The 17,068-nt window shown below is 45.3% G+C and overlaps 2 protein-coding genes across 2 annotated transcripts in view; one reads left to right on the forward strand and one right to left on the reverse strand.

Moving 5' to 3' along the window:
• The window catches only part of LOC139044041 (sodium/hydrogen exchanger 9B2-like), a 17,829-nt gene extending 17,306 nt beyond the window's left edge, over positions 1 to 523 (forward strand). Inside the window, exon 4 of the mRNA XM_070503647.1 lies at positions 193 to 523. Within this exon, the coding sequence (XP_070359748.1) occupies positions 193 to 414 (222 nt within the window). The 3' untranslated portion in view covers positions 415 to 523. The remainder of the gene's footprint in view (positions 1 to 192) is intronic.
• LOC106836973 (ral guanine nucleotide dissociation stimulator-like) lies at positions 191 to 17,062 on the reverse strand. The gene is made up of 4 exons (XM_070503648.1): positions 16,980 to 17,062; positions 16,483 to 16,604; positions 16,188 to 16,279; positions 191 to 15,856 (listed from the first exon to the last, which is right to left on the reverse strand). Exons 2-4 carry the CDS (start codon positions 16,590 to 16,592, stop codon positions 15,795 to 15,797), a joined length of 264 nt encoding a protein of 87 aa, XP_070359749.1. The 5' UTR covers positions 16,593 to 16,604; positions 16,980 to 17,062; the 3' UTR covers positions 191 to 15,794.
• Positions 17,063 to 17,068: the final 6 nt, after the last annotated feature.

Below are 17,068 nucleotides of genomic sequence, written 5' to 3' on the forward strand. Positions count from 1 at the left end.
TCCCTTCCCCATGCCAGGGCAGGAGAATTTTCAGAATACCAAAACCAATTGCAGTACACTTTGAAAGAAAGAACTTTCTTAGTTGAACAAAAGAACAAGCAGTTTGTTTTTGCAAATGATAAAATAATTCACCTTTTTTCTATGTGCCTGTCTTATATGCCTGTGTCCAACTTTACCATTAAACTTTTACAGGCTGCAATAGGATCCGTGGCCTTGGACACAGCAAGGTCACATGGAGAGAAACAATTAGAAGAATATGGAATGGATGTGTTGACAGTGGCATTTTTGTCCATCCTCATCACAGCCCCAATTGGAAGTCTCCTCATTGGTTTGCTGGGCCCCAGGCTTCTCCAGAAAGCTGCACATCAAAATAATGATGGAGAAGTTCGAGGAGAGCCCTCTGAAGAAGTTTAGAGGTGAAAAGAGAGAATGCTAAATATATGATTAGAAAGCTGTACCAGAGGCTGCTTTTATCAAGATAGATATTGAAATATATAATATTTAAGCTTAAAATGTAACAGAACTTAAAGTGTGGTTATTTCTTTAAACAGCATTTTCAGCCATTACCCTTTCCATGTAGGTGGTAATGTTCTACATTTCTAGCCTGATTTCTCTATCTTCTTCTTTTTGCTTCAAACACTCCATCATTATCTTAATCTGTGTGGGGAGAAATACTCTTTAATGTACTACCACGATATCAGATTAACAGGGGAAAGACCGAGTTCGGTGTGGCGTTCTGCTGGCCAACAGCTCGCTCTGAGTGACTGTTGCCGCCACAGTTTTATGATGCGTGGCCACCTAGCCTCTCATGCCTTGAGTTGTTTTTGGATCCTCTTTTCTTTTTAAATACATTGTAATCTCTCATCAGTTTCTCCCCTCGCTTTCCCTGTTAATCTGCCTCTTCTCCATTTCTGCCCCTCTTACTACCTTTCTGTGAAGTATTGTAACTGATTGGCCCCACCAAAATTTTTATGTACACAAAGTATCTTCATTGGCTCTTCCTCTTGCACCTATTTGGATGACAAAAGCCCTCATTCAACTTCCTGCCTGGCTCCACAGAGTCCCCCACTTCAGTGGCCCCTCTGAGTTTGCCTCCCGCTAAGACGTGCCCTGGTCTAGCCCTTTCTTAGTTGTTTCTTGTGACCCACGTCTTCAGGCTCTTCCTGTTCTCTAGGTGACAGAGAGCCAATTTTCAAATCTATGCCACTCTCAAGAATATCATATTAATCAGGGTAAGTTAAGCTGCTATAATGAAGAAACAAGAAATACAGTACTTAAAAGAAAATGGAAATTTATTTACCTCTCATGAAACTGGCTGCCTGGTCGATGCTGACAGGGTTACTCTGCTCATGAGGTCTACTGAGATTTGTGTCCTTTTTTTTTTCGGAGGAAGATTAGCTAACATCTGCTGCCAATCCTACTCTTTTTGCTGAGGAAGGCTGGCCCTGAGCTAACATCTGTGCCCATCTTCCTCTACTTTATATGTGGGACGCCTGCCACAGCATGGCTTGCCAAGTGGTGCCATGTCCGCACCCAGGATCCGAACCAGCGAACCCTGGGGCCGCCAAAGTGGAATGTGCGAACTTAACCGCTGCGTCACCAGGCCAGCCCCGATTTGTGTCCTTCTGTCTTGATGTTCCGCCACGCCCTAGCTTAGGACACAGGTTGGAAGTAGATCTCTCCCATGTCTCCTTTCTAGCCTTCAGGAAGAAGGAAAAAAGAAAGTCCAAGGCAAGCAATTTATTTTTAAGAAAGTTGTGAGGAAGTTAGACACATCTCTTCTCTTACCTTCTATTGGTGATAACCACACCCAGCTATGAGGAAGCTGAGAAGTGTCTGTCAATAAACATTCACATTCCTATGAAGATGGAAAGATCAGATTTGGGAGTCAGAGGTACCATTGTATTGGGTGTTACCATCACTTAGTAGCATGTTCTTGCATGTTAACAAGGGCTTTCTAAAGATAGTACCTTTGACCAAAAAACTGACTTCTGTGGCAGGAATTTCAGACGTTGTGACATGACAACAGAGATGATATTAGAAGAAAGGCTTATCTGCATAGGTCATATTTTATCCCACTTATTCAACAGACCATCTTGGCTTTTGTGTATCACCCGTAAGTTTCTCTTTAGTCTAGGTCAACTCCTGCCTAGTTGCTAGAATAATCATGTTTAAATACAGTTTACACCTTTTATCATGCTGTATACCTGAAGCGTTTATTACTTATCACTTCCCATCTAAACTCTTTAATCTAGAATTTGAAGTTGAAGCTAATCTTGAAGGAGATATTAAATACGTATTAAATGAATGAATTAGAATCTTCTGATCCCACCAAGCTGATCTGCATATAGCCTGTCCACTCCTCTCGTCATTAGACTACCATTCCAGCCACTGCCACCATGACTTTCACCCCTGTCCAAAACTAGCTTAATTCTTATTAAGCTAACACAATATGAAGCCTTAACAGGCTTAATTTTTATGTCAGCCTGACACTGGTTACTCCATGGTAATATATTCCCTTAGTGTTTGTGCTGTCAGTTTGGACTGGGTTAATTCATGCCGAAGTTCAGACAGATGTTTCAAACTGCACTTCGTTGGTTAGGTGCCCCTTGGTGGTACCATAAACCGAATGCTCGTCTGGTCCTCCACTTTCACAGACTCTGAAACTAGATCCATTCAACAAATACTTACTAAAGGGCTTTGGTGACCCAGGCACATTATTAAGACTAATATTGTTCGTGTCCTTAAGGATCTGACAGTCTGATAGAAGAGAGAGACAATTAAACAAGAGATTGAAGAATGGTGTGATAAGTGCTGTGAGGCAAGAAGTACAGGAGTGCTAGGGAGCTCGCAGCAGGAGCCCCCAGCTAATCCAGGGGGTGGCCTCGGCTGGGACATGGGGGACGATGAGGACCTGGACAGCAAAGGGCACGTGAGACCGAAGGGCGCAGCAGTTAGCGCTCGTTCCCACCTTCACCAGTAGTTTAAGTACCAGGCTTTGAATACTTACTAACTTATACAAAGTACAGTTAGTATAAGTAAATGAGAATGTTATTATAAATATCCAAGTCCCCAAAGAAGTATCAGAAATGGAACTTCAGTGTGAAGAAATAGTTGAAGAGCCCACTAAGCCCCTGCCGATAGCGTGTTCCATTTTGCACAGCAGGCAGCAAGCTCTTTCCTCCCTCTCCTCGGTGGATGGCCACTGTCTAAATCTCTGTGACTCTGTCCAGTACTGGCCTCTGCAGGGCTCACCGTGTGAAGTCTCAGGTTCATCACCACATCCTAAGTCACAGCTCTTGACTTGGTTGGTGAACTCAGAGTTAACTTGATACAGAGTGTTGACTCCCACCAAGCTAATTTACTCCACCCCAACCACAGATAGAAAGGGTTACTTTAACCTCTGGGTGCCTGAAAGAAGGCTGTATGTACCCTACACACACTTCTGTCAGAGGACTTAGAACCTTTTTTCAGTTTTTTTTTTTTTTTACAGGTTTGTCTCCTATTAAATCAGCCCCTTAGGGGTGGGAGCCTTGCCTTGGTCATCTTTGAATCCTCAGCACTTTGCACAGGGCATGGAACACAGTAGGCATTTAATAAATGTTTGTTGACCAAATCAGGAGATCCTCTTCCAGTATCAGAAAACTCCTTGCCACTTAAGAGTTCAGATCTTAGACTGCTTCATCTGTCTCAGTCAGCGCGGGCTACTACAGCAAAACACCATAGACGGAGGGGCTTAAACAGCAGACGTTGACTTTCTCACAGTTCTAGACACTTGAAGTCCAACAGGAGGGTGCCAGCACGATTAAGCTCTGATGAGGGCTCTCTTCCTGGCTTGCCGATAGCCTCCTCTCCCTGTGTCCTCACATGGTGGGGAAATAGAGGGGTTTGGGGCAGAGTGTGCAGCCTCTCTGGTCTCTTCTTATAAGACACTAATCCCATCATGAGAGCCCCACCCTCAAGACTCGTCTAAACCTAGTCACCTCCCAAAGGCCCTACCTCTAAATACCATCACACTGGAGGTTAGAATTTGCTGCGACACAATTCAGTCCACAGCAGGGGTGTCAGAGTTCCAAGGATGGTGCTAGATAAACAGAATAAATTCTTGTTCTTCAGTGCCCTTTTCTCCTAGGGCTGGTGTCATCCATCTTCCCTCTGAGAAGCTCTTTTTTTTTTTAAGCAGACTAAGTTTCAGCTCTTTAAGTATTAACTCCAAATAACCCTGATGAGATTTGAGTGTCCTCAAAATTTCCTCAGCCATAGATTTGCAAATGATCTCATCCATTACATTCTTTAAAAATAATATTATTTTTTCTGATTACAAAATAATATATTTCCATTGCAGAAAATTTAGAACACAGAAAAGTGCAAAGAAGAAAACTGAAACTACTCTTAATGTAAACACCCATTTTATGATTCTTTTAAATTTTGCTCTTACAGTTTTGGGAGGTGTCTTATTTTCAGAAAGATATATCATCCACTGAATTAGTTGGGTGAAAGGTAACATAAATACTTTATATTTGAGTTCCGTGAAGATATATAGATTGAAGAATTTTTGTTGTCTATAATGAATGCTAAGCTTTCCAAAAAAATCATTTATTCACCTGGTAATATTCAAATATTCACTTTGCAATGAATAAAACAGACAAATCCCTGCCTTCATGGAGCTTATGTTTTAAAATCCATTCATTCACTCACTCGAAATATTCTCATAACATGCCTACTATGTGCCAGGCATTATGGTTGCTGGGGAATACAGTGATGAACATGATAGTCAAGGGCTCTGTTTGGTGGAACTTGTATTCTAGTTGGGAGATTGACCCTGTGGGGAATACAAATATGAATGAGACATGATACTTGCCTCCAAGAACCTTACAAGAAAATAAAATATGTACAAATAGCTGTAATCCAAAGGAAGGATTCAGAGTCTGAGTGAGGGGAACTTCTTAAAGGAGATGACACTTGAATTGGACCTTCAAGGGTGGCTATGGTTTGCATTGGTGGGTTAATATTAGGGAGTAAGGTGAAGAAAGGATTAAGTAGGTGGAGGGCCAGTATATTAGCAAAGTTTAAAAACAGTAAAGCTTAGGATATAGTAAATGATTGACACTTAAGGTTGATAGAATTAGTGAGAGGTAAGACTGGAAGAGAAGATTGGCACTTAATTCATACCAAATATATCATTAGCCAAATTTCTATTTTTATTGAAGTGCTTTCAGAAGTACAGAACCATTTATATAGAAGATATTTTAAAAACTATTTTTGGGGCCGGCCCCGTGGCTGAGTGGTTAAGTTTGCGTGCTCTGCTGCGGTGGCCCAGGGTTTCGCTGGTTTGGATCCTGGGCGCAGACATGGCACTGCTCGTCAGGCCACATTGAGGCGGCGTCTCAAACTCCACAACTAGAAGGACCTGCAACTAAGATATACACCTATGTACCAGGGGGGATTTGGGGAGATAAAGCAGGGGAAAAAAAAAAAAAAGATCGGCAACAGTTGTTAGCTCAGGTGCCAATCTTTAAAAAAAAAAACTATTTTCATCATATTAAATTTATTGAAAACTGCTGTCATGAATAAGGTTCTCCTTGTTCCTCAGAAGTTTTTTGCTTTCAGTGGCATTGATGTTAATATAAACAATTTAATTATTTTTAAGTTGCTGTTAATTTTTTACGAGAAAAAATATCAGATGTTTCTTTAGATGTTGTTTAATCCATTATTAGATGTTCATCACATTGTCCTTAAATAAATGAAGGACATTATTTTTTAAACATTTCTGAACGTATTTCTATATGAATAATTTCTGTAGTTCTCCGTAGCAGGTGGGAATTGCTTCATGCCATTTTGGGAGCAAGTAACATCACAAGTGTTAGTTGACTAACTCAAATCTGGCCTGAGCCCTCTGACCTGGTGAGAATTCCAAAACGCCATTTGTTGATGTGCCCTTCACTTCTTTAGATGGACCCGGAAGCACTTCACCTCCAGCAGTCCACTGCATCTGAGGCACAGAGCCGTGCCCTGGAGGTCATCGGACTTCTCTCAAAGGTCCTTCCTCCCAGTATCCTTGGGGATCTACCTGCTTTCCCTTTCCCTACCATGAGAACAAAGCGTTTAACCCTATAAGCACAAAAGACTTTGTCTACTCTTCTAAAACAAGGAGGAAAATAACTTTCCATCTTTGCTGAGATGTCTACACCATGCTGAAGGTGGGAGGGGGTTACAATGAAAAGAGAATTTCTCATTGTCACCCAAGAAAGAGTTGTAATCTGAATCAGATCTTAAGTGATAAATAGGAAAAGGAGAAAGAGAACACTGCCGATAGACAAACTAGAAAAAACACAGAGGCAAAAAGGAGTACTGTCTGCAGGAGGAAAAGTTCGGATTATCACAAGAAAAATTAGATACAAAAGAGCAGTTTGTCCTTCTAAGAAGTTTGGATATTCTCCCATAATAGTTGTTTTTGTCTATATTTTAGGAAGCTTGGAGATTCCATTAGAGGAACCTTATAGACAACCTTTGGGATTGAGAAATCAAGGCTTCTGGGCCCACCTTCAACCAGAGCAGTTCTGCTTTCATTTGTTTCCTATGAAGGTTATTTTGTGAGGGGGAAAAGCCAAAGGTTCTATACTGATAACAGGATATTGTGTTTACTTTGTACCAAGCCCTATTCCAGACACTTGCCAGGTATCAATTCATTTATTCTCACCACCACATCCTTTACAGTGAGAAAACCGAAGCTCAAAGAGATCATGTAATTGCCGGTGGTCCCATAGCTAAAAAGTGGCAGCGCTGAACTTTGAACCCTGACGGTCATGACCCCACAGACTATGCCCTTTTACGATTGCACTATACTTAAGCTGATTTAAGGGGAAATACGATCTGAGTTTTGATAAATTACTTCTGGCACGTGCAGCCCCTGGCGCTGTTTTTTGGCTAACGGGCTCTGTGACGTCAACTCTGTCCCTGGACTTGTATAACCCAGTAGGTCAATAGTCAGAAAAGACTGAAAACACATCAGGCGGTCCCAGGTGATCCTGGAACCCACGCCTCCGCAGGCCGAGGTGGCCGCCAAGCCACTGGAAGGCGCCGCCGCCGCCAGCCCCGCCCCGCCCCCACCGGCCTGCACCCTCAGGCCCCGCCCCCGACCCCCGACCCCCGACCCCTGCCCCCTGCCCCCTGCCCCGCAGGCCGGCCCGCCCGCTCAGGCCCCGCCCCCGCCCCGCCGCCGCCACCCGCCCCGCCCCGCCCCGCCGCCCCCGCCGCGCCCGCGGCCTTCAGCCTGGCCCCGTGACCCTCGCAGAGGTCCGCTCCTGGCGGCTTCTGCCAGAGCGGCGCGCGGTCTCCGCGGCGGTTGCTGGGTGCCAGGGCCGCTCCTGGGGCGGCGGGGGATGCTAAAGGAATTGTAGGTAGGGTCCATTTTTCTCGACACTGCCCCTTTCCAGGCCCCGGGGCACCAGCGCCTCGTCCCCCGCGCTGGTCCCTTCCGGCGGCCGCGGGAACGCCGCTCCCCCCCCATTCGAGGGAGCGCCCGTCTTCTCCCCACGACGCGGGGCACAGCCGCGGACCCCTCCTCTCCCCCGACTCGGTCCTTCACGCCCTCGCGTCCCTCGCATCGCTGCTCCTGTTCGCTGCCTCCTCTCTCTCGTCTTACAGGTACTCACAAGTAAGAAAAAAGCGGGTCTGTCAGTCCAGACCGCACAATCCATTTTATTCAGCGCAGCCTGTTGTACAAATAGTGAATACCTGCACAGGAGCCTTCACGCGCGCCTGTGACTGGAGACGTGGCCCAGGATTGGCTGCTGATGCAGGGAGAGCGCTCCTCCGTGCTCCTTCACCCTGCCCCGCTCCCGGTGTTGGCTTTCTCACAGTGGACCGCGCTGTAGCTCAGTGCGTTTAGAGGATGGGACAGCTGTTGCACATGCACCGTGTGTCAGGCGCATCATTTAGGAGGCCGCCCAAGAGCTCTGCAGGCCCACGCCAGGCCCCTGACGCCCTCCAAGTGTGCCCTGTAGTCTGTGACAGATCAGACGCAGTGATGGAGAGGGCGATTGGCCCGGTGGCACTGAGGGAGGCCACACCCTACTCCCTGGTTTTTCGCAGGGAGGTAAATAGAACTGTTATTTGTGCAATACAAATGCAGAAAATTAACAGATTACTATCACATCTAAAACATTAATGCGCCAAACGTCTTAGTCGTTTGGCACATTATGAAAACCTATGAAATGCTATTCATATTTGTTACTTTCTATGAGTACCAGAATTTATACTTGTGTTTCTGTCAGTTGATTCTCTCTTGTCATAAGCTCCTGCCCATTACCAGACAAAAAGAAAGAGGCAGGTGCAGGGATAGTAATATATAAGGTAACATTTTGATAGCAGTCCTCTTTTTGTGCATAATTTTCATACTCATCCTGTTTATACACTCTGTGAGATAGAGTTAGTTAACAAAACTCCATTTTACTGAAGAGGGAACTACATAATGACATTGAACAGGACCTGGAACATAGTAAAATATGCATTCAGTATATATTTGTTGAAGAGATAAATGGATAAGATTCTCAAGGAGCCATGCCTTATTCACCTTTGTAATCCCGACACCCAGAGCTAAGTCTAGCAATAGTAGCCCCACAAATATGAGTCAGAGAAGTTGAGTGACTTGCTCAGAGATGGGCATATGTCACATCTTTTTAAGGAATCTACTGCTTTGCCAAGCGTTGTGAATACAACGGTAAGGAAGACTGGTAAGATTCCTGTTCTCATGGAGGTTAAATTCTGGTGAACAAAGATAGAAAATAAACAGGTAATATATGAACAAGGAAGTGTTGATAATGGTGAGTGCAGTGAAGAAGTAAAACCGTGTGAAGTGAGAAAGACTAGGGGAGGGGTTACTTTAGATTGATTGGTTAGGGAAGGCCTCTCTGAGGAGCTGACATTTGTGCTGGCCTCAGTGATATAAAAAAGCCAGCCACAGGGGCTGGCCCCGTGGCCGAGTGGTTAAGTTCGCGCACTCCGCAGCAGGCGGCCCAGTGTTTCGTTAGTTCGAATCCTGGGCGTGGACATGGCACTGCTCATCAGACCACGCTGAGGCAGCGTCCCACATGCCACAACTAGAAGAACCCACAACGAAGAATACACAACTATGTACCGGGGGGCTTTGGGGAGAAAAAGGAAAAAATTAAAAAATCTTTAAAAAAAGCCAGCCACAGAAATATTTGGGGCCAGAGGATTTCAGGTAAAGGGAACTTCAATTGCAAAAGCCGTAAGGTATGAAAGAGCTTGACTCTTTCAAGGAACATCATAAAGACCGCTGTAGCTGGAATGTAGAGACAGCGGTACAGGATAAGCATGAAGAGATAGGGAGGGGCGAAATCAGGTAGTGCTCTGAATCAGCCATGGCAATATACCCATGGTATACATTTGGAATGTATGTAAAGTGTGATGAGAAACTAGTACAGAGTGTTTCGGAAGGGAGTAATCTGATTACTTTATGAAAAGGTTTGTTCCACCTGTCATGTGAATGGGTCATAGGGATGGGGAGCAGATTAGTAGCAGAAGACACTTGCAGTAATCCAGGAGGGAAGGAAGGACAGTAGCTTGGGCTAAAGTGGTAGGAAGTAGATGGCTGTGAGATAGATTTGGAGGCAGAGCCTACAGACTTGATGATGTTTTAAATATAGAGGTGAGAAAAAAAAGGGGAGCTCCTGATTTTCATCTTGAGCTTGAGTGGATGGTTGTGCCCTTTACCAAATGGAAAAGACTAGGGAAGAAATAGTGTGTGTGTGTGTGTGTGTGGGGGGGTATATTCTTGTTTTGCTCACCTTAAGTTTGATGTGCTTATTAGAAATCTAAAGTAATTTGGGAGTCGAGTTCTGTGTAAGGGACGAAAGATAAAAGTTGAGAGTCATCAGCATGTAGGAAAAACTACCTAGAGAAAGTGTGTTTGTAGAGTATTCCAATGATCAGAGGTAACGCCGAGGAAAAGAAGCAACCAAAGGAGATGGAGAAGGAGTATCTGGTGAAGAAAACCTGAAGAGTATGATGACTTAAAAGCCAAGACAACAAAGCATGGCCAATGGTATTGAAACATGCTGAAGAGTCACGTAAATAAAGAGATCTGACCATTGGATTTTGGCAACATATGGTGATGTGCTCTGACAAGCACAATGAAGACGAAACGTGACGTGAAGAAATGGACATAGCACAGACTTCTCAAGATACTTTACTATGAAGAGTTGAGAAACGGAGGTAACAGAGGAATATGTGGGGTCAAATTAGGGTCTTAAAGATGGGGATAAAAAGGCTGATGGGAACGATCCAGTAGAGAGGGGGAAAAATTATAGTATAACAGAGAATGTGTATATTAGAGGAGTAAAGTCTTTGAGGAAACAAGAAGGAATAGGATCCAAAGAACTTGTATGAAGTATTGGCTTAGAAATATGAACATAAAATTTACAGTAATAGGAAGAAAGGTAATGAGTATAAGTAGAGATGCAGGTGGATGGGTAGATTCAGTGATTAGAAGGTGAGAGAGTTTCTGCCTGATATTGATTCACTTTTTCTCAATGAATTATGAGCATGATCAGTAAGAGGAGACTAGGGATGTTTGGGTAGGCAGTTTAAGGGGCAAAGGGAAAGTAGAAAATAATCATTGGGAGGACAGAAGGCAATCATACTTGTCTTAGTCTGGGACGCTGTTATAAAAATACCATAGGCTTATAAAACAACAGAAATTTAAGAATTTTTTTTTCTCTAAGTATATTTTTTTGGTGAGGAAGATTGGTCCTGAGCTAACATCTGTTGCCAGTCTTCCTCCTTTTATCTTTTTTCCTCCCCACAGCCCCAGGACATAGTTGTATATGCTAGTCGTAGGTCATTCTAGTTCTTCTATGTGGGATGCTGCCACAGCACGGCCTGATCATAGGTCCACACCCCGGATCCAAACTGGCAAACCCCAGGCCACTGAAGTGGAGCACACGAACCGAACCACTCAACCCTGGGGCTGGCCCCTAAACAACAGAAATTTATTTCTCACAGTTCTAAAGGCTAGGAAGTCCAAGATCAAGGTGCCAGCCTATTTGCTGTCTGCTGAGGGCCCAATTCCTGGTCCATGGATGGCCAAAAGGGGCAAGGGAGCTCTCAGGGTCTCTTTTAATAAGAGCCTTAATCCCATTCGTGAGGGCTCTGCCCTCATCACATAATCACCTCCCAAAGGCCCCACCTTCTAACACCATCACGTTGGGGGTTAGGATTTCAGCCTAAGGATTTTGAGAAGACACAAACATTCAGTATATAGTAATACTAGAGGAGCATGGTAGCATCGCTGGGCTCGATGGAGTGGCCATTTGATATTTGTGGCCTTCTGAGTGTGTGGCTGAGATAGGGTGGAAAAAAAGATGATAGGAGCCAAGGAGATCAGGAGCTGAAAGACCAGAGTGTGGGGTGGGTAGACTGCCTGGGGATTACTGGTTAGGTTCGTAGCTAAACTAGTTCTTGAACCCAATCTCCTGACTTTGCAGCTCAGTGGGTTACCATTTTACTGAGAAGTGATTCAGATCATTACTCTTTTGTGCCACTTACCCTTCTAGTTAATATAAAAATAAAAAAGTAATTGTGGCCTGATTTTTTTTGGTCCATATATCCAAATTCTAGACTTCATAGGCTGGTGCTTCTGTCTCTCTTGTCCCTTTAATATTTACTTGTTAAATTTTTTGGCTTGGTTTTCCTGGTGTTGTGGGGTGTTTTTTTTTTAACCATTTCCATCAATATGTGTTTATTAAAGTACAGAAGCCTACCTCTTAAATGATAAAGGGAAGGTGAAGGATGAGATTTGGAAATCTCGTTGCCTGTAGAGCTGGGATGACCAGTGACAGGGAGGCCTGATCTGTGTTCACTCTAATAACAATCGTAATAATGGCATTTGGATAGCCCTTTACATTTTGTGCTATGCTTTTATTTTCTCATATCTCATTTGACTTTGTAACTAACTTTTTCAGATGAGGAAACTGAGGCTCAGAGGGGTTAAGGCTCTTGGCCATGGGCACAGCCTAGTAAGCGGCAGCATTATTACACTGTTCTGATACTGAGGCTCACGTTTTTCACTGCAGAAGTTTGCCTAAGTGTTTACACTCCATTATATCCAAAGTGATATCAAAGAAAAACTCTGCTAGGTAGAAAGTAATGGCTGGGTGCAGTCCTCTTACAATGCAAAAATTGTTTGTATATGTTTAAAATCCAACAGTTAATGAGATTAGATATTTATCTACCATCCACTGTGTTAGGTAATTCAAAGAACTCGGAAATGATTATGAAATTTAAACTGGTAGGGAAATAGATGGAAATGCAAGTCATTAAGAGACATTTCTTGGACCGTCTCCCACATACCTTATGTGCTTACACAATACCCTGAATTGACTAAATTCTATATGCAGAGGAGAATGCAGTACCAGTGACATAGCGGACTCTCAGTGAATATTTGTCAAATAAAAGAATGATAATAGTTAAACAAGCAATTACAGTAGTAAGGTGGATGCTGTGAGAAGGGGTAGATGCTATGATAAGGATGCATCCTGGGGGCCGGCCAGGTGGCATAATGCTTAAGTTTGCACACTCCCCTTCGGTGGCCTGGGGTTCACAAGTTCGGATCCCAGGCATGGACCTATACACTGCTCATCAAACCATGGTGTGGCAGCATCCCAGATACAAAATACAGGAAGACTGGCACAGATGTTAGCTCAGTGGCAATCTTCTTCAAGCAAAAAGAGGAAGATTGGCAACAGATATTGGCTCAGGGCCAATCTTCCTCACCCCCCCAAAAAAAAAAAAAAAGAATGCAAAGTGAAGAGAGCTTCCACAAGAAGGACTTCTTACACTGACATAGAGTTTGCTGAGCAAAAAGCAGGGGTGTGGGGTTAGAAGGCAGCATACAGAATGTAAAGTCTCAGAGATGTGATGCATGGCAAGTTTGAAGAACTGAAATTTCATATGCCTGAAGTTTAGAATGTCAAGTGAAGAATGAAGAGATAGGCAGGGACAAGGTTAGCCCTTATTACAGAGGGCTCTGTAAGCTATGTTTAAGGAATTTGGACATTTTTCTTCTATGGGAAGCCATTGATGAATATTAAGCAGGAAGTTCTCATAATTGCCCTACATTTTAGAAGATTACTCTGGATTGTGGAAATTCCACTGGGGAGGACCAAGACTGGAGGCCCTTATGGTGTTTTGGGGAAAGGTGCTTATGGCCTGGACTGAAATAACGGCAATTTATATGGAGAGAGATGGACAAAGTTTTTAAATATTTAGGAGCCTGATTTAACATGATCGAGTAACTCAGTGGATGTCAGCAAGGAGGGGTAGTCCATAGAAGGAATGACTCCTCGGTTTCTAGTTTGAGCAACTAGGTAGATGGTGGCTCCAATCTCTAAGACAGGAAATTCTCTGAAGAAGGAATAGGTTTGGTGGGGAAAGGTCTTGAATTCAGTTGTGCGTATGTTGAGCTTAAGATACTTGTAAAGACAATCAGGTAGAGATATCCAATGAATAGTTAAATATGCTAGTCAGAATCTCAAGAGAGCTTCTCTAGGCCAGGCTCATTAGCATACTGGTCACCATTAGAGCCACAGGAGTGAAATACATTGCTTAAGAAATGTATGGAGAGCAAGAAGAGAAGACGGCATAGGGCAGAATGCCGAGGAAGTCTAACATTTCAGTGCGCATTGAGGAATGGACAGAGGAAAAGAAGCCTGTAAAGAAGACCAAGAAGGGACAAGCAGAGGGAGAAGGAAGACAGAGCAAGTGACAAAATGATATAAGAATTCCAAAGGGGAAGACGACTGCCAGTTTGGTGGTACACCTGCAGGAAGCTTTCCTTGGAGTGACCCTCAAGCGATAGACAGATATCATTTACAAAGAAGAGATGCGGTGGGAAGGTATTCTGAGCAAATAAAAGAAAACAAATAATGCGTGGGAGAACATGTAACAGTTTAATTGACTGAAATGCAGGGTCCAGAGAACTCAAGAGAAAGCTGACAAGATAGTTTGTGCCATGTTGTGGAAAACAGATTCTGGGTAAGTTGTTGGCAACTGTTCTATAGGTGAGAAAAACCAATGTGTTTGGTGCTAAGGGAAAGAGAATAATATAAAGCATACTCTGAACCGTGGAATGCCATTTTATTGTGGAAACAAGATCTAGGCACTTGAAAAGAATATAAATTCAAGATAATATCTGATTATTGAGAACAAACACCAAATACTATAGGAATTTTAACAGTAGCAAAGTCTATTTGAATTGGAATAGTAGTTTTGCCCAGAGTTGTATTTTTCTGATTGAACAATAATGCCAGCTAGTCATTATCTTAAAAAAGAAAAAATAGATCTAGTTTGAATGCTCTTTATAAAGAATATTCTGTTTGTGGGTATGACTCTCAAATTCATTTGTTAAAAGATTTATACTGTAGTTGTTTTTAGTTGATGACCTTTGATGTAAACTCAGACTTGTCTGAAAGACAGCAACAGTTCCAAAGACTTCAAAGGAATACAGCCTCACAAACACAGAATTGATGCACATTGATTTGATTTTGGAATGCTGATACAACCTTGCATACCTGAATAAATTTCCTCTTTGTCCTGGTGTATGATTGTTTTACATTGTTGGCTTCAGTTTTCTAATATTTGTAGAAGACAGTAATTGCTCATTTCTGAGACTTGCTGTTCTCAAGTTTTCCCTACTTTTAAACTCTAGTTTTGCTTTTAGGGTACTGCTGGGCTCATAAGATGAGTTGGAAAGTGTTGTCTCTGGTTATATTTTCTGGAACAGATTGTTGGGAGCACTAGGTTTCTGGAGGGAGACCTGGCTGAGGCCCTAAAAGCTGCATCCCACAGCTTTCCCCTTGGATAGGCAACAAGCAGGAAATGGTATTCGGAGTCAGGGACCAGAAGCCCAGGGGGATCCAGTCTAGGTCAGAGGTGAACAGGGAGCCCCTAGTGGGCCCGAGAAGGAAGAGTCCTGCCTGCCCATGGTCCATGTCCACAGGACCTTCCTCTGGCCTCGTCCTCCCTATGTGCACGTTTTGAGCTTTTGACGGTATTTTCCCCACTTAGAGCTGAAGCCATTGCGGAGACTGAATCAGAAAACAAGGTCCTAATCTGTGTGCAAGAGAAACCGGGAAAATGTTCCCTCTTCCGGCAGAGTGTCGAAAGGCAGCCACTGTCCTGGGCAGGACGTGTGCTAGGGACAGGCACGTGCTAGTTTGACAGACACGCCCAGCTTAGTGGTTGTGGCTCTGCCTGAGAAAACGCCTCCAACCGCTTAGTCCCAAGAGGTCGGAGGGGCCCTCTCTGCTCCTGGACAGGGTGAACCACACTGCAATGATCCTGTTCTCGGCGGGAGGGGCACTTGGGCACGTCCTTCAGTAGCCAGGGAGGGGACTGGCACTTCTCCCTTCTCCACATAAACTGAGCCGCTCACTCTGGGAGATTTCTAAATTCGAGGAGGAATGTGAGTTTCTGGATCTGGTTTCCATGAGCGCTGCGAGCGAAAGACTCACACCTCCACTCCCAGGATTAGAAAGAAGCAACAATTTAATATAATACTCAAACGGAGCATTTACCATTGACAACAAAATATGGCCCCGCCAAATAGGGAAATAGGTGCTGGGCAAAAGGGGGGAGGGGGAAGAGGGGTTGGTGCCTTCCCTCGTGGCCAACAGGGGACCCCAAGAAATGGATCACAAAGTTCTCCTCATCAGAATCAGGGGAGGTGGCCCTGTGCACCCTGAGTATCAACGCTGTGTCCCCGCTGTAGCTCAGCTGGTCTCAGGAGGGTCATCGACCACCACCACTGGGCCCTTGGTTGGGGGTCTGGTGTCTGGAGAAAGAGAGCATTTCCTGAGCGGCCTGCCCTGGAACCACAGTGCACACCGCATCCCGGCCCCCACTGCGCTCTGTGCTCCAGCCCTGTGCTCAGTGCTCAGTCAGCCAACAGCACCCCATCTGTCCCTGACACAGGGGCTGATATTTAGCGTCACCCACTTCACAGAGGAGGAAACAGTCCCAGAAACGTGAGTGCAATCGCCCAGGACGGGACTGCTCAGCAGTGGAGCTGGAACCAGGGCCAGCTGTCTGCCTCCCCAGGCCCACGCTCAGCCTGAATGTTTCCTGAGCCCATGGTTTCAGCCACTGCCGGTCTGGACACTCACTCTGGACTGAGCGGTTCTTCTTGCCTTTGAAGAAGAGTCGAATCTTTCTGACCCAGTGGTATCGGGGCTCCAGCTGGCAGGACAGGCTGTAGCTACGGGACAGAGCGGAGCTGGGAGCTCTCAGGAGCCACACATCACATGTGCGTCCTGGAGCCTGCCAGCAGCTGGGGTCGAAGGGCCCCAGGGGTCGCCATGCAGTCAGATCAGGGGCTGACCATGGAGCAACGGCCATGGGCTCTGGAGCTGGTCAGCAGAGAGAGGCTGCCCTGCCTCCCCCAACTCCTGACCGACTCACCTCTCCTCCTTGCTCAGGGGCTCCACGGCCTGGAACCAGGCCCCAAAGTGCTCGTCGGGCTGCACGGTGTACAGATTTGCAGCCTCCTGGAGCAGCTCGATCTCGTCCATCAGTTTGAATTGCTAGGACAGAGCAAGCACAGGATGCCCACAGGGCCTGAGTGGGGGACCCTGCAGGGCTCGTGGAGGGGGTGAGGAAGGGGGCAAGGGGCCAGTCTGGGGCCTTTGCCCACTTGGGAGCCCTCCCTCCCTGCGATTCCAGTCAGAGCTTGCCTGCTCTCACACTTGGCCCAAAATAGCTCCTCCTCCAGGAAGGAGTCTTTGATGCCAGCCCTTCCCCCACCCGCCAATGCCATAGGATCCCTAGCTCTGTATATCGAAGTGGGCAAATAAATGTTCCACCCTGGGGATTGGGCCAGAGGGGGTCCTGCCCACTGCGGGGGGGGGTCTCTGATTTCCAACCCCCACCCTCCCCACCGGGAGGCCGCAGCCGCTTACCTCATTCCATTTCCGACAGTTGAGCACATTGCCCTGGAAAGCAGACAGCCGCAGTCCATCAGAAACAGGCCCCTGGGGCCAGCACTAGC

Source organism: Equus asinus, unplaced genomic scaffold (assembly GCF_041296235.1).
Source record: "Equus asinus isolate D_3611 breed Donkey unplaced genomic scaffold, EquAss-T2T_v2 contig_538, whole genome shotgun sequence".
In the NCBI taxonomy this organism is placed as follows: Eukaryota; Metazoa; Chordata; class Mammalia; order Perissodactyla; family Equidae; genus Equus; species Equus asinus.